Source organism: Haemaphysalis longicornis, unplaced genomic scaffold (genome assembly GCF_048455015.1).
Source record: "Haemaphysalis longicornis isolate Haplotype H1 unplaced genomic scaffold, Haemaphysalis longicornis Haplotype H1 scaffold_3, whole genome shotgun sequence".
NCBI classification, from domain to species: domain Eukaryota; kingdom Metazoa; phylum Arthropoda; class Arachnida; order Ixodida; family Ixodidae; genus Haemaphysalis; species Haemaphysalis longicornis.
In genome coordinates this window covers 24606068-24627921 of record NW_027526335.1, presented here as the reverse complement: position 1 = coordinate 24627921, position 21854 = coordinate 24606068, and the positions used below count along the sequence as shown (strand labels likewise).

Here is a 21854-nt window from a genome sequence, read left to right as displayed (position 1 = left end):
GCGAAACTTGATTCCGGACTATACGGCAACAGAAGAGAAGTGCAATTCAAAATGGAGAACAGCCACTTGTCTTGAAGACGGGACCACCACCTCGAGGAGCCGGAGGATACTAGACATGCAAGTGCTTGGACCGTCTACACAGAGAAGGCGCTGCGAACGTCGAAATGGCCGACGCGGGTCGCACAGCGGCAAACCTTTGAAAAACCGTTACTATCTACCTGAAACACCTCTGATCCTCAAAATGGCACCTATTAATAAGTAATCCACTCGAAATGGATATCCCAGGAATGAGACGGATAAGACTGAGGTCTAAGTCATTTTTCGTCCTTTTATAGTCTTGAAAATGGTGCCTAATGTACGAAAACATTATGCAAAAAGCTTAATAAGGCGCATAGAGTTCAGGTCCAAAGCAATGTAGGCCGCTGGCTCAGCAAGTACACTGCTTGTAGGTTTGTACAAGCACAATTTTCTCATCCACTCTCCCCCACATTCACTAAAAAAAGATTCTTGAGACGCTAGTTGGTTTAACATTATAAAGACACAAGCCCTAAGCTTCCCACAATGAGGAAAAAAAAGAAAACCGGCGTTGCGAGCATCAGGTAGGCCCGCAATTCCGTATGCGCGTGTAGAACACAGCTCTTGAGTGAAAGGCTGCCAAGGAGCAGAAAAGGCATACAAAAAGAACACCAGACGAAAGCAAGGACATCGTGTCTCCGCGAAGGCGCGCGACTCGTGGACCCATAGCGAGGCAGGGGATGTCGTAAGAAATTCTGTAGGACGCCCGTGTCTCTGGTACTCGTCGAAGCCGTGTCGGAGTGATTTGCGTCGTGTCTCGGGAAGGAAAGTGCGTAGACGTCGTGCGTACCTGAAGTTCCGGCATCGGCTAAGCACGGTTGTCCTCGCCAGTACGCCAAAAAGGCCGAAGCGGAGAAGGCATCCACTCACAGCAGCGGAAGCCATGATGCTTTCGCATTGAAGACAGGTGAGAAGACTTCAACACCTAGAGGAATTCTGGATGCCAGGAATAATTACCAAGAGAAAATGCAGTACAGAGAAGGCGGAAGCACGAATTGCCAGTACCACAATTTCTCCCTGTGTAGTCCTTTTTGCGCCTGTTCCTTTTATCGAACCGAAATTTAAGCCTGGGAGTGCGTACCTCACCGTTAAAAAAAGCGCGGTTGGCCAACTTATACGAGCAATGATGCTGAAAACACTCTGTTGAGTATTGGTTATTTAATGTCGCTTGCATGTTACGGCATCAGTGGTCCTACAAAAACTCAGCGTTCAGTCATCCGGCTTTGTTTTCGGTGGAGGGGGAAGGGATGAGGACTTTTGTTACGGGATCAAAAATACATTACAGAAGAGGGCGTATAAAAAGTGTATCAAGTTCAAAAAATTTTTCAAATGTTTAATATTATTCTACACAAACCCTGTTAAAGACGATCAAAACTTGAATTCCCCACCATGTTAACACGCGGTATTGCATGCCAAGCTGCTTCACGGTCTCATTTTTAGCTGACTTTTATTTCTTCCTTAAAGGTACTATTAATGAAATTCCTCACGTCAATATTTTTGTTCACGGAAAATTATGGGTAAAGCATACATTCACTTTAAGTGCCAGAATTTCCAAGTCCGTTTCAATGTCACTTCCACATCACGTTGATTGCGTCATAATTTAGCAATTTACTGATTTATAACAAAACACACACTGTTAACATAACCACACCGCTACTTGCCACTGCCTCTCGAATGATAATTACCCAGTATGGAAGCGAACAAGGAACCACTCGTCCCCTTGATAACGTAGCCCAACGAGTTTCGCATTATCGCGGACGTTCACGTGTGTATTTTTTAACGAGGTGACTATGTTTCGTAACTCTTCGAAAATGACTATTTTCGCAAGGATATTGTTGGTCCATTAGCTTCTACTCTAAACAAAATCTAGTTTTCTTTTACTGGGCCTCTAGCCCATCTTTGCCTATTCTTTAACACAAACGTCTGTATTTTAAAATGATATCTATATGGCTATGGCGCGTAGAGCTGAAAAGCTACCATCCGGGCTCCGGTGCCTGCACGGGTGAAATGGCTCCAAAAATACCCAGTGGCACAAAAAGGATAGAAGTATAGTGATGGGGTTGAAAAGAGAACTTGAGAAATCTGGGAGTGGTTAGTAACAGCGAACCCACATCCCATATAGCTCCATGGCTCTAGCTAATTAAAGGTGTACCCTGAGAATGCGTTGTGGCCTTCAACCTAATACGTAAGACTGAATATAGGCGTAACAACATACCCATTCAGGTGAATTGGAGAGTGCAGATGACGGCTGCCCCCAAATGCTCACGGGCGATTTAACAACTCCCAACGGCTGCAATGTCAGGATACTTACTACTCGTAGAACTCAGAGGGATTCAAATGTACATGAACGCTTTTGCGTTCGCGTGTGATAATAAGCGCTTAGGTGTCCCTCGAATTCTTTTTGTGGGTCCTATTCCTTTTTCTCTTCTGGATGATTCGCAGTTTTAGCTTTTCAGTAATTATTTTACCCTGTACACATTTATTCAGTACCCTTTGGTAAAGATTTCATAAGTTTTGACTACAGGTGATTATGAACAAATGGAAAGAAAAAATAAAACCTGCCAAGGTGAGATTATATTTATTATTTTTTTAGTACTGAGCATCAAACAACCGACAAAAATAAACTTAGTCACTATACGCAAATAATCGCATTGTTAAATAGTAAATTCCTGATGGGCATTACTCTATAGTGTACAGCTAGCTATTCCTTCTTTGTGCAAACACGTCGAGTCTACAGCGGTGTTAAGGACTATTTGTGCTTCATACGGAGCCAATCATTGTCGCACAACCGCAAAGAAAAAAAGACTCTCTCGCGTTCTCGCATGCTTTAATGCAGTCAGCAAACAAAAGCCATAGCCATGTTCTTTATGCGAAGCTTACATGATTTCGTCACGCAAAAACACCACGCAAGACCAGCACACGTTGGAATGCGCTGAAAAGACGTCTTTTCTCCCTTAAATGCTCTAATACCGCATTGTTGTGAAACAATGGTGAAGAATGAACATTTGGATAAACTGAGGGCGAAGAAACCCTCACAGTTTATGCAGCCTGCACTGCGCCCTTACAAGAATACTCGCTGGCCCGACTGCACAGCAGACAGAACCTCGCCCTAGCAGATTTGCACAAGCAACCTCAGTGACATGAACGAGGAACCCTTAAACATAGGACACCTGCGAATACCAGAGAAGTACTTTAGAATTAGTTGCTGTTACCGGCAAAGAGTTCCTACACGGCAGTACGACATGGATACTAGATACGCTTTTTCAGCGGCCAGGAAACGCATGCCAGATGTTTCAAATGCGGCGCAGCGCTCCACAGACCGGATGTATGCCATAAAACAACAAGCTCTGCGTTCGAGCAATGCTCCCTAGCTAACTACATTGAAGATCGCAATTACTCCCACGTTTACACTGTGCGAAGAACATAACAGGATGTACTAGGACAAACAAATGCCTCAGGCCAGACAACCTCAAACCAAGACAGCGTCCAAGAACGGGAACCCCAGCAACATCAACAACTGGCGCAACATTACCATTGTATCTTTGGCACGTGTGCAGATAGGGATGCGATGACGTCATGCGGCCGCAGTTGCAAGCGGGCGTCTGTTGTGATCCGAGCTACAGCCGATGGCCGGGCCTAGAGCAGCTCATCGCCGGCCAACCCACAACCACCGCAGCAAAAACCCACGAGTAACACGAAATTCAAGGACAGCCAGCCGCCTACTCATGGCCAGGGGCCCTGGCCGAGACAAAGCCCACAAGACCAGCCAGGTGAGCAAGGGATGGCCTTCCTTACCCACACGCGATCAAACCACTTCAATTACTTGCTATTGTTCATTTCCCGTCCGCGGCGGCCGCTTTTCTGATGGAGGCGAAAAGCAAAAACTCCCGTGTGTAGAGATTTCGGCGCACGTTAAAGATCCCCAGGTGTTCAAAATGAATCCGGAGCCCTCCACTATGGCGCGCCTCATCTCCTGCGTTGCGTCGGCCCGTCAGATCCCACAATCAATCAATTATTAGATGCAGAGCATCTGATTCACTCGCCTTGTCCCTCCGGCGTCGTCGTCGTCGTCGTCGTCGGCGTTGTCCACCCCTCCCCCATTCTCCTCGCCGCGCCAGCTGCGCTCTCCGCCGCTCACCCCCTCTCCTCTCCGATAGCCAATACTCTCTCGCGAGGGGCATTTGATTCATGGCGGTTCATGGCAACGGGCATCAGCTCTAAAGCATCAGCTGTGAATGCTCCCTCATTGGCTCATTGCGGTTCCCCATAACTGCTTTCCGCTCCGGGCATCTGAGCGGGTGGTAAGCCGAACCTCAGAGTTTTTTGTGGAAAAGGGGTGCACAAGGAACAATATTTATTCGATTCCTTGCAATCATAACTGCACTGAAGTTTACTTTTTATTGTATCATGAAGGACAATTATGATGTGCCAACAGTATTACGAAACACCACCGTGGGAAAGGGGTATTTATTCTGCCTCTAATAAATGACGGAGTTCCACAAGCTATGCCGAACTGCCTCCTTTGTCCGCTGCATGCAGCAGCAGTCTTATTCAGTGACCCATACTGCACAGGAAACAATCGTAAAGGGATGACCAAATGCACTGCCCTGTTGCTAGCACGCGCTTTTCACTAATCAATTCTGACCCCGGATGGCTGAAGTCGCCGGATAGTTCAAGGATTCCTGATCGCCGCCTAAAAGGGGAGAAAGACAGGAGAGGATCTCCCCGCTCTTCTTCTTATTTTGGCCCATCCTGAGCAAAATAAAGTTTTTCTACTACAACTACTAGTACTACTAGTTCATAAATCAAAGTTAAAGACAAGCCTGCTGCATTTCCTACTCCAGCTTGGTTATGTGCGAAAAATGAGCAGCTATTCCTCCCTCGAAGCTCTAAGTGGAACACTGCGTAGCACTGCTACGAGGGACCCTGCGAGGTGTCAAGTTGTGTTTAGCAACCACAGTTTTTGTGCACTAATGAAACATGTCAAATGCCCGGTAGTAAGTTTTGCTCATCCGGGAGTACATGTTATCGGCTTGGTTAGATCGCAGGGTGTCACTTTATAGCTTGCCAGCTGACATGTGGAAGTTTTGAGCATCACCGGGAAGTCCAAAGGTGCTTTTGCGATATAAATTATTATGATAAAAAAAGAAGCCGCTGTGGAGAAGCTCTTAGCAGGTTAAAATGACTTATAAAATAGTTCAATGGCTGCTCCCATTTCGCACTATGTCAGGATGTTGCGGAATTCTTGGCGGCAGGGCTTAAGACGGGAGTGCAAGAGATGGAAACACGGTTGGGCTGCAAATGTTGGTTACGGTGCCAATTATATAAAATAAAGTTGGAGCTAAACCCATCTTGTGTGAATGATTAACACTACCGCTGTTGTAAATGATTACCGTTATGTTGAAATGGAACATTCACACACCTGTAACTTGGCCTGTCCCGCACTGAAACACGTGGGTGCAGGACACCAGCGACGGCCTCTGCAGCCGAAGGGGGGGGGGGGGTTAATAAAGTTCTGGTTCTTTTGGCGCAACCTGTGAATTTATAAGAATTTATTAGAATCTGACCAATTTCGTGCGGCATACACACCACGACAACGACCCGAGCTTGACAGAGTACGTGACGTTCTCTACGGAATCAGAAATCGATCCACTCACAGCAGAACTTAAAGCCATTCTACTGGCCACCACCCTGCTAAGGAGGGATCTCCCGTCCATCAAGAGAACACACAATCCCTCTAAAGTCGTCATATATACTGACAATGCAGAAGCAATAAGCACAATGCACTCTCCAGATCCTCATGACTACATCTCCAATGCAATAAGGCGAACCATTGACAACCTCGCCGAAATAAATGACACGACAATTCTTATAGAATGGACCCCCGGCCACCAGTCAAACCGAGGGAACGAGACGGCCCATCGCATGGCATCTGTGTCACTCGTACCTCCCAGAACACTCATGCGACGCCCGCCGCGCTTCCCGAACCTGCCCTCAAGAACCCCGTCGTTGAGCGCCGTATACGAAAAATGCGGCGACGCCGCCACCTCAAGAAAACGACCCCAAGGCCAGACCCACCACTGCCCGAGGACATCCCGCGAGGCCTCCAGGTCCTTCTACACAAGGCCCGCTCCGGCACGGCGGTCACTCCTGACGTCCGCGACCGATGAACCGGTTACCGACGTTTCGGCAGAAAGAGACCAGATGGCTCCACACCTGTTCCCCGTCCTACTCTTCCCTGCCCTCTGTGCTGTGCCGACCGACCCACTATACACCACCTTCTCTGTGAGTGTGCCGGACTCTCCGAGGAACGCCAAAGGTGTCTACCTCCTCACGTCACGTCCTTTCAAGAATGGATAATGCCTTCAAGCGACGTGAACGACACTTTAATGACCCCGTGGACATTTGCTCGACGTACAGGTCTGGTGAAAATGACTTAAATCAAGTGGTCCGTGTGCGGGGCGGACACGTTTTGTAAGTGAACCCCATCCCCCGCTGGTTTATTTCCCCTCCTCTTCTTCCCCTTCCCCCGCGCGAGGCGTTCGACCTCTCCCTTCTAAATAAATTCATTCATTCATTCATTATTCGCGCTTAAAATGGAACACAATAAAAAGGTACTACACGAGCGGGTCCTGAAATTCGAGGCTGTGGGGGAACCTCCAAATCTGATATTCGACCTAGCAATGTATTAAGGGCTTCACTGGTTAACTATCACAGAACGAGGGAGTAAGGATAGGAATATAAAAAAGCTATTACATCATAACTATTACCACATAACAGAAAAGGTCACAGGCAATATGTATGCCGGTTTTCCAAATGGAGTAACAGGCTGCACCATAAAGCAAAACTGATAAGGCCAATGTAAATTTTAGGCAGGTCGATCATCCGGACATTGAATAACAAATATTTTCTCAATACGGTGGTGGAATACATCCTCACTGCGGGATAGAGTATTACTTTGAAGCAAGGAATTTCTGCTCTTTATGCCAGCAAATATTCCCGTGGCTAGTACTCGACTCAATGAACGTATGGTTACTTAAGGGGATTATGGCCGGCACTAAACCTAAGCATGTTACGGCCTTACCTTCATAGTGCGTCAACAGACAGTGTAAAAGTATAAAAATACATTAAAACTGTTACTCAAACTACCATGACTATCAAACCAATTAAAGTTCTTCGTTGAGTTTTACAAAGCTTAGACATGTCGAGAAAACGAGTGCCCTCAAAACTTTCAAGAACATTACTATGGGGCCCCATTTGTTCATTGTTGAGAGCGTTGGGTGTAAAGGCATGCAAAGGTGTACAAGGCATTAAAGGATCTTACACACGCTTTTTGCAACCTAGCTGTCTTCCATGTTTTGTTGCAAATGTCAAAATTCCTTCTCAAAAGCAGTCCTTTAGCTCCTGCAGAAAGGTATTGGCCGCGAGGCCCACCACTGGAGAGGCCGGCGCTGCGATCGTTTTGACGTCACTTGTAGGATCACCGTTCCTATCTTGCTGCGTAGTTGGCTAGCAGCGCGTGACACTTCGCTTAGAAAGCGCGTTCTAAAAGTGTTTTCGTGTTAATTTCCTTCATTTGAAGTTAATTCTCAGTGCGTCAAGCGCAGTTCGACCTAATGGTGACTGTATAACCGTATCAACTGTGGTAGATTATACGCAAACACCATGAGCGCGGTGGTGTATTACGCATGCGACCGAAGCATAAACAGCGGCTTGTTTCCCCGATCAACAATGTGGACTACGACGACCGCCGAGTGAAGTTTCTAGATTTCCCTTGTTTGCAAGAAATGTATAAAGCAGGAAATAGTCAAGCGTTAACTGCTCGCAGAAGCACACGCACCCGCCGTGCCTGCCCGCACAGCCGACGGTGCGGCTCGAACCGACGCAGGTCGCGGCAGCAACAACTTGACGCCGCTTTTTAAAATCACACAAGTCGTGGAAAAGAAGTTCCAGATTGGTGAAAGTGGATTTTAGTGTGATGAAAAATGCTGATAGGTAGTGTCATCAGCTGTGGTTTTCAAAGCGATGCTCAAATATCTGCCGCGATTTACGCCGACCGGCCGCGGAGGTCGGTCCCGGCAGCGCCGGCCCGTTCACGCACGGTGCGGCGAGCGGCCAAAGGATGGCTATGCTTGCGTGCAAGAATCGGCCGAGGCCGTGCAGGTATCTTGATCGTCGATCGCTTCAACGGAAATCACCGCGCTTACAGAGTTCCCAGCGCGGTGAAACGTTCTGTTAGGGACTGTCACTCGCAACTCTAACGGTGATGAAATATCTGCTGCGACGCCAAGCCTAAAGTTCCCAAGATCCGATTACGTGCATCCGAACGGCTGCGAGCTGTTGGCGAAGGCCCCCCCCCCCCGTCGCGCACGCGCGTGTTGCGTTTGGGTTCCTCTAACTTCTTGGAGGCCCCCCAACGCTCGGTTTTCCTATTCTAAATATCCCCATTCCCCGAAATCATTAACGACGTGTTTCTCGTCGTACGCAGCCTCGCCTTCTGTGAGCAGTCGTGAGTTTCGAAATTGATGCTTGAGAAATGCCGGCTTACTGTAAACATACAAAACACGCTGCAATTATAAATTACCACGCCGAGCACCTAATGAAAACTAAATATAGCCTTGTTCGAACCCGCTCGAAGGCGTTAAAAACTCGCGTTCATACCGTTCATACATTGCGGACAAGTCGCGAAAAGTGAACATTGGCCGTGCAGAGTACAGGCTACGGCAGTGATCGTTAATCAAATCCGGGCATGACTATAAAAACATCGCAGGGGAAATAGGCACTGATCAAGCCAAACTGCAGACCATAACAATGCTTTTAAGCATGTGCGGCGAAGCAATCTGAACAGCGTTCTCACGTCATTCATTTACCAGGCAATACGAACAATTCGCGCGGTGAGATCATAAGTGAGCGACGCGTTTCCGTCGCTGTTACAAGATGTTTGCTTGCACACACATGCCCTGTTACAAGTATTTCATAATGAATTTACAGCGTACTTTTCTCGGCATCAGTTGCATCGTCCTTGGCGTTAGCTGGCTGCGTATGTAAGAGCTGTGGGTCGCGATGGTAGCAGCAACTACCTAAACGCGGCGGTGTCGCCGGGAACAAGCGAGACGCTGATTGCTTGCCCGAATTATTTGGTTTACAGACAACTTTTTGGTAATTTGCATCAAATGCACAAGGAGCGGGCGAGACTGTGGCCACAAGAAAAAAACACGCTTCCGCATACGCACGGGAAATCTGCTGTAGCAGACGACAACACGATTCGGCGTCCTACAAGTGACGTCACTCGTAGGTGGCGCCACGGTATGTCCTCGAGGCCAATAACAAATAGGTTTGAGACCGAAAGGCGGGGCCTTGCATTGAACTAGCGTTTTATTGAATTCATATAACGTGGATTCTTTATTTGGCATGTCCGTGTGCCAGCTACTATTTTTCATTTAAGTTTTTTCAACATTATTCTTCTGCATCAAAAAGTATTTTTTTATAATTTGTATCCCTGGAGACTTCTGTGAAGTGGGCGCCTAAAAATCCTCTGATGCTTTTTAGAAGTTTTATGCACCATCCATGCTCAGAGGCGGTAGTTGCCTATGATTTTACTTAAGCGGTCGAAAACCTTTTTCTTTGTTAGAGGTAGTGTTTGTTGCGCTTACAACGCTATGCCATGAGCTTTTTTACCACTTTTTTGATGTTACGTGCAGCCACACAAGTGCCCTACTTGCAGCCACACAAGTACCCGTAAAGCTCATGCAATTCTCTATAATAGTTTACCGTCTAATTACACCCCAAGTCTTGTTATGTTTTTTTTAGGCATCACGGCAGGCATCCTCCCACCACACATTTGGTTGCTGAGGAATCCGTCCTGATGGCTGAGGGACTGCTACATTTGCAGCTGTGAAGAGCGTCCCAGAGATGTAAGTATCTGCATCCTCAATGAACATACTGCTTATGTCAAGTTCAAATTAGCCAAACCATATCCTTAAATGTTTGCCAGTCTGCTTACTCGAGCTTTCTTCAGGGTAGACAGTCTCTGCGAGTAGAAATAGGCTGCACTTTTCCCGTTCACTGCACTCCACTCGCAATTCAACAGTAGGTCCGTTGACCCGGAACTAAAGTTTATTGCAGAAAAGCTTCCAATGCAGGCATAAAAAAATGTCTTGTCCGCTTTTGTGCAAATAACGTCATTATGAGTAGCCACGCAATGCTCGATTTGTTTTCCCTGGCTGTCGCTTGTGACATTTCCCCACGAATGATGGGTGGGCATCAAAATCTCCCCAAAAAGTTACCGAGGCTGGAAGTCAACAAAAACTGCTGAGTGATGTAAAGACATTTGATTTGTTGGTGGTGGGAAGTTAAACGGCAGTTACCAGCATCTTGACGTAAACACGCATTGTAACAACTCCCAGTGAGTGCGAAGTTTTATTGATTTCAGAATTATGCCTGGTGCCGCAACCAAAGTCACGCCGCCGGAGAAACCGGCACAGTCTTCTCTGTCATTGCTGAGTAAGTGAAAATTGCGAAGGATGTCTTCCTGTCCTTTTATTTACTTTGTTTTCTATTAGACTGGAATTCGGAATTGATATTTGCCCGTTAGTGGTAATATCATTTATGCTGTGAAGACGACCCTACAATGAAATTACGTAAAAAAAACTGGCGACTTAGTTTTTGTTTGGTTGTATCAGGCTTACTTAAACCTCTTCTTTTTTAATATCTGTCAGTTGATTGCTTTTTGTTTAATTTTATTAGGGTAATCTGAACCTGCTTCTTTTTATTTCTTGTCAGTTGGTTCTTCTTGCCGGAGGGTTGTTTTTTACAGGGTTCTTTGCTTGTAGGTTTTTACTAGCGCCCTTAAAAGGCATGAGTACAAACTACATCTAGTTTCTCGCCGTGCGCCACTGGGCCCTGCTATGAATGAAATGGAGGAAATAACCTCCATTGCGCCCTAAGTAAGGGAAGACGGGCAGGTGGTTCCATTACCTCGGGTGCCGTTATGTTTGCAGTCGGCTGTGGCTGTGGGAAGGGCTGAGTTTTGGGAGTCTGGGCAGCCCAAGGTCGGCAAGGTTAATCTGTGTCCCCATATAGGTATGCCTCGGGGAGCGCGGTGCGCCATATTATGAAACGTGTATTTCCTTACAAACAGAAATCGCTGTGGTTGTTCTTGCCGTGAAGGACTTTCGCTTTCTTAGCGGAGTAGTTATTTTTATTTTTAAGCTTTTGACGTTGTCTTGAGCACCCAGGGTGTGGCTTTACAGTTGGAATGAAATAATACTTCTATACACGCAAGTTTGTCGTGTGGTCCCAACCAGAGCACGTTGCACATACGGCTTTCTTCCACGACAGCTCTGCAGCGTGTGCCGAAAACTTTGGCCCTTAAAAGCTACGCCACGTTTATCGATGTAAGAAGGCACTCAGCTGCCTACCTAGCCAAGTTCCAAACAACCTCGGTGACGGCTCAGTCACCAGGATAACTTTCTTTTGGACACGGCTAAACCACGGCTAAACCACGTAGATCCTCGGTGTGGGTCGGTTCAACCCAAATGTGCTCAGGCCGGTGGCGTCAGTACCAACGTGCTTACAAAAGTAGGTTCCCACTCCCAAACACGGGGATTAATGAAGGTGACCCTGCGGGGCCTCCGTCGGTCGTGGCCGCCAGTAGTGGACTGAAACTGCGTTCACAAAAAATTATTACTGCCAATACTGTAAAGTCATAAAAAAGCGAAGGAAGATTACATTAATGCCTTAGACTTGAAGGTAGCGAAGCTGTACGTAACGTTCACGGCCATCCCGACGGTTTCAATCCACGATTGCAGCTGATTTGCTTCTTCGCTGCAGCGATGACCTTTACTCTATTATTGTTGCTCTAAGTGTGAGCTTCTTTCATTATTTTGCAAGTGATAATAATTGGAGATCACCTTGGAGGGGCGTACGCTATGACGTCTCTCTCTAGCTCTGAGAAGGTGTTGCCCCGATTACGGCGAAAGCTGGATGTTTCTTTTTTTTTGGCCAGTCTTGGCCAATCTTCGTAAATGGGTATGATTGGCTTGACAAACGTGCGCCGGACACGGTGGGCGGTCACCTCGGGACACGCCCGCATGAGTGCTAGGCATTTTCTAGGTTTTTTAACTGCCCGGCGGTCGCCGCAATCTTGGCCGATCTCCCCAAGAGGGTAGACTTGGCTTTACAAATGTGCGCAGGGGACGCTGGGCGGTCGGCTCGAGGCACGCACACACCAGCGCTCGTCATTTTCTTGTTTTTTTTTTTTAAGTGTGCCAGGTGGTCGCCGCGAGGCCCGCGCTCACTGCGCTCGCTCGGAAATTTCTTAGTATCATTAACTGCGCATACGAAAAATTATGATTTGTAAACAGCTTCGCTGTTAGAAATCGCATTCCCCCATCAGCAAACATAGTGCTTTTTCAAACACCTTTGCTTCACATCCACTTCGACATGGCCAAGGTGACGAGTAAGTTTTTCTCGTTTGTACACCGTTAATGCCGTACATGGAATCACTGGCAGTTTCGAACCACGGACCGTTTTGAAAGCCGAAAGTAATCTTGGTTAATATTCAATGGGCCGTATTCTGAGTCCTTCCTCCATTCCGTTTGCCCCCTCCCCTCGGCTGAGGGGAGGATTCCATAATACATATGCATGGGGAAATCGATTTCAAGGACCTTCTCCACTGGGGGGTTCGAGTGGAGGAAGGACTCACAATACTAGGGTATGTCTACGCTTCATATGTGGAGAGGGAAAAGGACTGTGCTCATCACGCAAACAAACCAAGTTACCGACTACCGGATTGAAATGTAACTGTACTTCATGACAGGAGGTGTGGTGATGTTTCTCCTCCAAGTCTACAAAATTGCCGTGTGCGATGTAGCGGCTTTTTTTTTTTTGCTACGTGATTACGAATGATGCCTGCTTCGTAATAAAAACTGCTTGAAGGCACTCCGCGTCGCATGACTACAAAATCACAATCACAGGCAACACTCGTCTCTATTGATTGCCCTTAAGTGAGGAAAAAGAGAAAGGGCAAGATATATATATATATATATATATATATATATATCAGGGTTGCAGTTGTCATTGCCAGTGCTATTCGTCTGAAATATTTAATAGTGCCGAATGACGTAAGTTTGTCATGTTTCTTTCATACAGTGATAAATAGGCGAAAATATAAGTCGAGAAAAAATCCGCCGTTTTTTCCGGGAGCGGGAGTCGAACCCACATCTCCGCATAACGCGTGCGGTGCGTTAACCAATTACGCTACCCTGCAGCGGCTCTTCTCTCGACTTTACAGGGGGGGTTTATATTTACAAGTGCTCCGAGGCCGGTCAAGAAACCATTCCTTGCGCTGGCTCACGCGCCGCGAAACATAAGGCACTGAATGGGTTAAAAATGGCATCGAAGATGGGTTAGGTAAGTATAGAACAAACATACAAGGCATATAAAAATCCTATGGCTTTGAAATATCACGAACGGTCACGAACATTGATTGATTGTGAGGTTTAACGTGCCTACGCTACACAGGCGATGCGCTGTAGTGGAGGGCTCCGGGTTAATTTTGACCACCTGGTGATCTTTAACGTGCGCCGAAATCGCGAACGCACGTCGACAAACGTAACAGAAACAAAACATAAAACTGTGTTCGACGGTTTTAAACTCTACAGTCCCGCTCAATCCTGCACGGTTGCATGAAAGGAAAACGCGAGGAAGACGATTCAGGGGCGGTATTCTCGAGTTTTGTCCTTTTGGCGTCCCTTTCAAAAGTGTCCCTTTTGGCAAGCCCTGATTGGCTAAAAGCAAACAACCGGAAGTGACGTAACGCAAGCGCAACAAACCTATTGTAAATGCTCACTGCTTAACCGGAAGTACGTCATGATGAAAGGGACTCGAAAGGGACGTTTTCAAAAGGGATAGTTACGAGAATACCGCCCCAGGTCTGAAGTATACGCGGTGTACAAAAATTCCCCAATGGGGAATTCCGGCCCATGCCTTTTGTTTGATTTAGCGCATATCCAGAAATCTGGGACAGGAAGTTTCTAGTTCAGCTGGTTGGCACCACGTGACGTCTAACCTTCAAGAGTTCAAACTTCCCGCCGTGACGTATTCGGTGATGCGGAAAATGAAAATTATAAGAAAAAGAATTCACGTTTCCAGTAGCGAGCTTTATCGCCGATCGCCTTTCCGTGTGTGCTCCTTTACCTACACCTCCCCTGAAGCACACCGTCATGCCAGCACTGCTGGTGCTTTTGATAGCGACCGAGGCGACGTCTCAGTCTGGAGTGCAGTTGCTTTTCGCACCGTCGGACGCCGTTTGCTGAGCTCTTTTGAAAATAAATGCGACGGTAAAAAATTGGGCCCATCTCCCCGCGAGGGGGACTCGAGTAAATGCGTCGCATAGGGGGTGGGTGTATTGCGTTAACGTTTAGTGTTTGGGGAGTTGGTGGTAGTGAATGCGCTGTATCAGCAGCTTCTTGACGTAGTCTGAATGAGTCAAGGATATAAGGCGCGTTCGTAGCCTCACATTCTGTGTCGGCTTTGTGGCGCAGTGGGTAGAGCACCATGTGCATTGTGTTCCGCCCGCAGGGTCGAGGGATCGAAACCAGGCGCCGGATAGTATTTTGTTTATATAGTGCAGGGGGAGGGGTGCGGACTACGACTACGGACGTCAACGCGGGTGACATCGTGAGTTACTGAAATGCTCTGCATTTAATAAAAGGAGGAGAGAGGGAAAGAGGAGCGTTATCCTTTTTATTTTTTTCTCTGGGGCTAGGATAGCTGGAATAGCCCGTCATGCTCATGTGAACGGCCAGCGTGGGTTTCGGCGCCATAGGATTTGTATTAAGAGAATTAAGTACCGATGACCGACCGAATTTCATCGCCGGCCCGTTCAGATATCGAACTCGTGTTTGCTGATATCGGCAACCTATTCGAATGTCTTAAAGCTGTTTTACAGTGTTTTCCCCTAACCAGGGTTTGGTGTAGATTACGTGTTTTCACGGATTACTCAATATGTGTTCACCCAGTTCATATGCCGAATTCGCTTTTGATTACAAAGAACTAGTTGAGGATTTTGTTCTAATAAACCCGCAGACGAGCGAGCGGGATCTTGGAATTTACCCTCCTAAAGAAGTGAACACGGGTAGGATGAGATATCATTGCCCATCCCAAAAGTGCTGGACCTACAGTTTTTAAACTTTGTGAATCAATTCTGTTGCGTACGGGAAGGCCGACCCAAGCCGAGCTCCGTCGCCTCCGACATACGTGTGGTAGCGGGGTGTGAAGCGAGCGGCCAGCCAATGTTGCAGCCGTGAAGAAGTCCAGAAGCCGTAGGCAAAACGTAACTTGTTTACTTCATAGCGAGAGATGAGCCGAAGCCAAAGAACAATGCCCCGACGGGTGAGGTTACAGTACAGAACTCGAGCAGAGTGACAGCATTGATTCACTGCTCAAACAGGAATGAACTACAGCGCTTGGAGGTGTCTTATTTATACCCAAAGCGCTAACGGTCGAAACAAGCGTTCTCTCTAGATTGTGCACACGTTACGGACGGCACAGACACACACAACACTCTTTGCAGAGTTCGTGAGCAGTCAGTAGTAGCAGCGCACGCTGAGTCCGAGAGAGGGGAGAGAGGAGGTCTCTGCAGCGGACGCGGGGCTTCTGTGTCCTTGGGACAAGTCTCGGCCTGTTGCCTCGGCACGCCACTGAAGTTTGATCGCGCCGATAGATAGGTGCCATAGATCCAGGCTTGTCGGAGCTTGCTGCAAGCGTGAGTCACCGACAAAGGGGGCCTGCTTCAAAGGCGTACGTAGTGGAGGCTTCGCCGCACAGCCGAGAAGTATTGAAACAAAGCCCAGCGGCGGGCTCATTAGTAACAATTCCTATTATGGCGCAGGATCTTAATAAAGGTCCATCTTTAATTACACTACTCACAAAAAAAAGTCCGCGGACACTTAAAGTGACACAGAAACACGTTTCAAACGTGGCAATCAAATGCATTCAGCTGGTAGAACGGATTATGGGGAGCATTTGAGCTAAGCTTGAGCCCCATACGTTATACGTATAATTTGTAAGCAATTTTTAAACATGGCCCTTCTCGGCCAATAAGGCTGACTCCACAGCCTGCGCTGGCTACGTCATTCGAAAGCCCTTCGCTGTTGTTCGTTTTCTAACGACGTCACGACGCACGCGACGTCACGATGGCGCGTTTCCGGTCTCCATTCTTGTGCGGGCTTTCCTACCGACCGCCGCTTGCCGCCGCGCCGTCTCCGATTCAGCAGCGAAGTTCCGAAACGAGCGCTCCGCGTCCGCTGGGCAGACATGAATTACCCGTGCTGCGTCGTTGGTTGCAAAGCCAGCGACTGGCGTAATGTGAAAACGAGGCACGCCCTGCCGAAAAATCTTCTGGTTGCCACTTATCTGATTCTCGGAGTCGACAGTGCCAAGATTTTTTTCGTGCTTGGGGCCGGCACTTCTATCTTTTATAATGTCTGCGATATACTGGCCCCTTAAAGGTTATAATCTCTGGATCGTGAGGTTGCTCCGATAGTTTGGACACTTAAATCAATTCGGTAAATGCATTTTTCGCAAAGTTATATGCGCATTTGCAACGTAAACAAACCGTCCTCGTCGCAGGAATAACCGGCAAAGCCGGCGGAGCAAAAGTCGAAAAACAAAGTAATCAATGTACTCGGTAGGTACCAATAAATAGTTGAAAAAGGTTCCAAGACCCTTCCGCTGCCCCCGACAGTAAGTTAGGAAGGAGAAAAACCTCAAATATCCAAATCGTAGCGTCCGCACCATCCGGCCAAAAACCGGCTACGAGTAGGGCGCGACCAAAAGTGGGTTAGGCGGGCAGACGAAAAGTTTAATAACTCGACAACCCTAGGGCCTACAGAAAACTATAAACACTCGTTGCGGCCGGCAGAGCAAGGGCTACCGTTTTTAAGGTTCGAATGGATAGTGCCTAAGATAAGCAGGATCAACGCACAGGCGGCGTTGGCAGGATTCACAGAACGGAAGCCGAGCGTCAGGACGTCACGTGACTATTTACAGTGGGGCTGTTCGATTTAACGTCTCGGACTCCCCGCGGACTCCCCGAGAAGCAATCCGGCATTCGTTTTTCATATGTATTCCTATGGCATGGAGAATCTTCGGACTACCTGCGGACTATCTTCGGTGATTCCGAGACGGTAAATAGAATAGTCCCAGTGTTTCCAGCTCTTTCGAAAGAAGCAAAGAGGGAGGAGGAAGCGATCGGTGGAGAAGGAGGGGTACTTTTATCGCTCGTGACATGCCTAATACTGAACGTAGGGCAATCATTACAACGGCACCGCATTTCCTAATACCAGAGTCCTTGTAAAGCATTGAAGGACTCTGCTAATACCGAACATAGGGCAATAATTACAACGGCAATGCGTTTCTACATTGATTCCTTGAGGCATCACAGGGCTTTTGTAATTTCCTAGAAAAGTGTTTATCAGTCCCTTTAAGACTGCTTGCGTGCTTTATAAAAAAAAAAAAAAAGAGAGAGAGAGAGAGAGAGAGAGAGAGAGAGAGAGAGAGAGAGAGAGAGAGAGAGAGAGAGAGAGAGGGAGAGAGAGAGAGAGAGAGAGAGAGAGAGAGAGAGAGAGAGAGAGAGAGAGAGAGAGAGAGAGAGAACAACTTATTGAATGGCCTGCAGTCGGTTGAGATGCGTCCCCACCGGGAAGAGGGGTCTTCACCGCGACGCGGCCATGACGTCTATCTCGGGCGTCGTGCTCCTCGAGGCCTTGCTCACTCGCTACTCCTTCGGGTCAAGAGGGCCACCGCCCCCTTCCTGGGGGTGCTTCCCCCTTCCCCTCAGTTTCGCTCGGTCACTGCCTTTCCAGAGCTGCCGAGACCTGCTGGACGGCCTGGAGCTGTGCTTCTCGATCGTAGGTCTTCATCCCGGCCTCAATTTGCGGCGGAAGCGTCATCTTGCTTGTCTCTCTTGTGTTCACTGTGCACAGGATGTGAGCCGCGGTGGCTCTCTCCTTCGCACACTGTTTGCACACATCAATTTCATAAACACTGGGGCCCACGTACCTAGCTAGCACGGGGGTAAGTAAGGACCCCGTGGAGCTGTCTATTTATGAAAAACTTCGTTACTGCAATATCGTGTTTGCGTCTCTTCCTTGACATTCGTTCCTTCGTCTTTTGGCGCGAATAACTACAACCAACAACTGCGACACTTCCAGCTTCACCTTCCGCAAAATCGTATCTCTCCGTGCCTGGTGTGCACAATCTCTACTCACGTGTCACGCGAGTTGACGTCAGCGAGCACGTACTAGGCTAACTGTGGTTCCTCGCCTTGCAACGTGTTGTGGTAGCGCGGTGGTAACGCACTCGGCTCGTACTCGGTGGACCTAGGTTCGATTCGTAATCACTCTGAATTGTGTTTTTTATTTAATCTTTCAGCGGCGGCCGTTTTCTGTGCAGGATGATAACAACAACTACACCAACAACAACGCCGGTTGTTCGCACTATGGGGCACTTCAGGCTTTTCGCCCTTAAAAATCGCCAGTCAGACTGAGAGCTACAGAGCATTCGTGGGAGAGTTAGCTTTGCCGTAAAGCGTATCTGTGTGCTTTCGTCTATGGACACCGTACACGATTGAGTTATTTGTGCTGGAGAGGGGTATTGGTATACCGTTTCACTCGAAGACTAAAGCTCGAAGAGACGAAGATATGTGGCGCATCAAGAAATCAGCTCGCTTCTCCCCTTTTGTATGTATAAAGTCTGAATGTGCAGCACAGGATGGTTCCTGAGGAGCAACGTTTGGGTATTTGTTTATATCCAGGGTGTAAAGAATGAAGAAATTAATCGTTGTTCGCTCGGGTACTTGTGCCTTTGTTTTTTATTGTTGTGAGGTGAACCAAACAGAACCATCCAATTTGTTACGAGGTTAGAAGAACGCCCATCGCATGAACCATGCAATAGCTCTCTCGGGGCCCTCCATGCTACTGGCTGTTCCAAATTGCAATATTATTGCATTTATTCTCTTTTCACTTTACTTTAGCGCGAATGACTCATGTGCGAATAAGCCTTTTTCATCCTGTTAGCAGCGAAACGACCTCCGCATCATCGCCCACAAGAAAGCATCCATTCCACGCAGTTAGTTTTCTGTTCTAGTGGGAAAGTATTTTGTTGTCGACGTTCTTTTTTTATTTCTGTGCTGTTCGTGCGGCGTGTTACTGCTTTTTGAGGAGCCGGATGAAGTGCGTGGTGTGATTAAGCTTGTTGGATGGCTCTGACATTTCGCTTGTTTTTCGGCACGTGGGGCTGTTTCTTTATGGCGAAAGAAAACTTTTGTGGAGAGCCTTGGTGAACAGAACAGCTGCCACCTATGTCCGCAAATTTATTACGGTGAGCGAGAAACAAAGAAACGGAGAGAGCTCTTTAATGGAAGCTGGTGATGGTAGCCCGGCTAACGACAGGGCTTGCTACGCCAGATGGGGATGACTACAGTGTTATGAGATGGTTTGGGAGATTGTGTGGACAGCAGCGATATACAAAGAAATATTGAAAATGAAATGCACGGCAACACTGGAAAGAAAATGCGAAAGAAAATACTTGAGAAAATCTTTTAAGAAACGCCAGCAGCATGTCCGAAAATTAATAGATGTCTTATGAACGTTTCGGGATTCCGTCTCTCAGTCAGTGCAATGGCCGCGTCTGTGGCATTTTCTGCCCCAGCCGGCATTTCAAATCTGGCTTTTGATAAGACGATTAAAGTTAGATATCTGAGTGCAGGAGAGAACGTCTGGGAGCGCCTCAATGTTGCAATAACGAAATCAGCACCCCGGAGTGCCCTGAGTATACATAGAGCATGGCTCTAGTAGCTCATATTTGTTCTTACCGCTTCGAGAAAATTTCTATAACGTCAGTGAGATGATTTCTTGGCTCTCTCAGAACAGCAAGACAGCATCGAGGCACTCAACCTATTGCGTGTCGTATAGCTCAGTTATTATTTTAAAGCGAAAGCTTTCTCAGTGGAACCGATGGCATTCTGTCAAAAACTAATGCATTTCCCCATATACCGGTTGTTCGATCGAAATACTCTGATAAGGTCTACTGACACGAGGCGCATGCCCGAAACTGGGCTTTCATTGCTTCAAAACGGTTAGTTGAAAATCGCGAAAAGGAAACGGTTCTAGATAAGACAATATACGCATCGATCATGAAGGAGGAGTACAAGAGTATGCCTTTATCTCACAAACCACGCTTCGGTGTACATTTAAACCGTTCGTAGATGCGTTTACTCAGTGCGCGAAAAATCGTCGCATGGGTTCGTGCTTCGTTTGCGATTTGGGTCTTCGAACGTTACGTTTGACGATCTCTTAGTCGCACTTTCAGGGAATGTTTGGTGTACTTTTAGCTTTCGCTCTTCTCTCAGCTTTCTTTAAGAAGGGAGGGTAAATTTTTTGCAAGCTGCCGAAAGAGACATCCAACTACGTTTCTCTGATGCCAAGAAAAAGAAAAAAGAAATGACTCCCCGCATAATTTTCGGAGTGTGTCGTTTACTCTAAGCAGCTGAGGTTTTTTATATTGTAAGATTCAGGTGTTGTGATTGAAGTTGGGGCATCGAGAAGCGTGCATAGCTCTCTCCTGCACATCATGCTCGGCGCCGCAGAGTTGCGAAGTCTTCCCCAAACACCCATCAGTAACAATGTCCGCAGAATGCTCAGGGTGAAGAGACAAATGTTTAAAATAGGGATTACGATCCTTTCTATGTTCGTGCCATAATTTCTGCTTGACTGCCTTGAGTGTTTACAAGGGACTAATAACAACGACAAAGAACAGACACAAGAAGAGCGCTCCGTAATTTTGGCCCCTCTTTGGGAGGAGCTTTGCACCAGTCCTCGCTGTCTTGCCGGCGTAATCATGCGAACGGCACTTAAACTTCGCAGTTCGATATCTCGGAGTACGAATGCGCTAAAGAATGCTACCAAATTAAACTACGTAGAAACACGATTGAGTCTAACTTTTCAATACAAACATGCCAGCTTACTGCAGTCAATAAAGAGGTAATTATTCAAATTTAGTTAATTAAGCCACGGAAATCAATAGTTAGAACCTAATTATTTGTCCCCCTGGCTGCATAACTTCAATGTAGAGGTTGTCTTCACGTATATCTGAACACTTAATTAAAAAAAAAACCTGTCGATTAAATTTTGATCACCCTGTATATTTTGTGCACTGGGCTTACTTGAATGTTGGGGAGCCCTTAATAAACAGTGAATTCATTAAGTTTCTTTTTACAGCTGACTTTCTTAAGCCGTAACCTGAAAATGTCCTGCCTGCCTAAGACAGCGCGCTAATTTGAAGTTTCTAAGTAACAGCCCTCCCATCAATTCGCTCCGACAACCTCATTTGTTTTTACGTGACTTTAAAATCCGTTTCCTGATTTTACTGGTTCTGTTTTTCGTTATCCTCTCCATTGTGCGTCGCGCAGAATACTTCATGCAAAGAAAGTTCTCGGGGTCAGTCAGCTCGCGTATCCATTTCAATATACCCTGGTACAGCGGCTCACCGAGCGGTTGTGTTTGAACGAAGAAGCCGCGCTCATTTGCTTAAAGGGTACGCACTCAGGATTCTACTGGGTAAGCTCTCCTCGACCAGGTATGGCTCCGCAGTGCGGCATTTGAAGAATATACGAACCCGCGTCCGCTTTTGTAGATAATACACGCAAAGTCTTCTTTCTGGCCAAACATTGCGAAATCACAGGACCACACAGGAGCTTATTTGTTCCCCCCCGG

At 47.2% G+C, this 21854-nt stretch overlaps 1 protein-coding gene across 6 annotated transcripts in view; it reads left to right on the top strand.

The window, feature by feature from the left end:
- Window positions 1-771: 771 nt before the first annotated feature.
- Window positions 772-21854, top strand: part of LOC144174153 (uncharacterized) — a 33904-nt gene continuing 12821 nt past the window's right edge. Inside the window, exons 1-4 of one of the 6 annotated variants that reach the window (XM_077702646.1) lie at window positions 772-982; window positions 3633-3845; window positions 9898-9989; window positions 10508-10578. In XM_077702646.1, coding sequence (XP_077558772.1) covers window positions 10512-10578 — 67 coding nt within the window. In that variant the 5' untranslated portion in view covers window positions 772-982; window positions 3633-3845; window positions 9898-9989; window positions 10508-10511. Of the gene's footprint in view, window positions 983-3163; window positions 3846-9885; window positions 9990-10507; window positions 10579-21854 lie in introns of those variants that run through there. The other 5 variants (XM_077702644.1, XM_077702647.1, XM_077702650.1 and 2 more) reach the window with 5 other exon arrangements.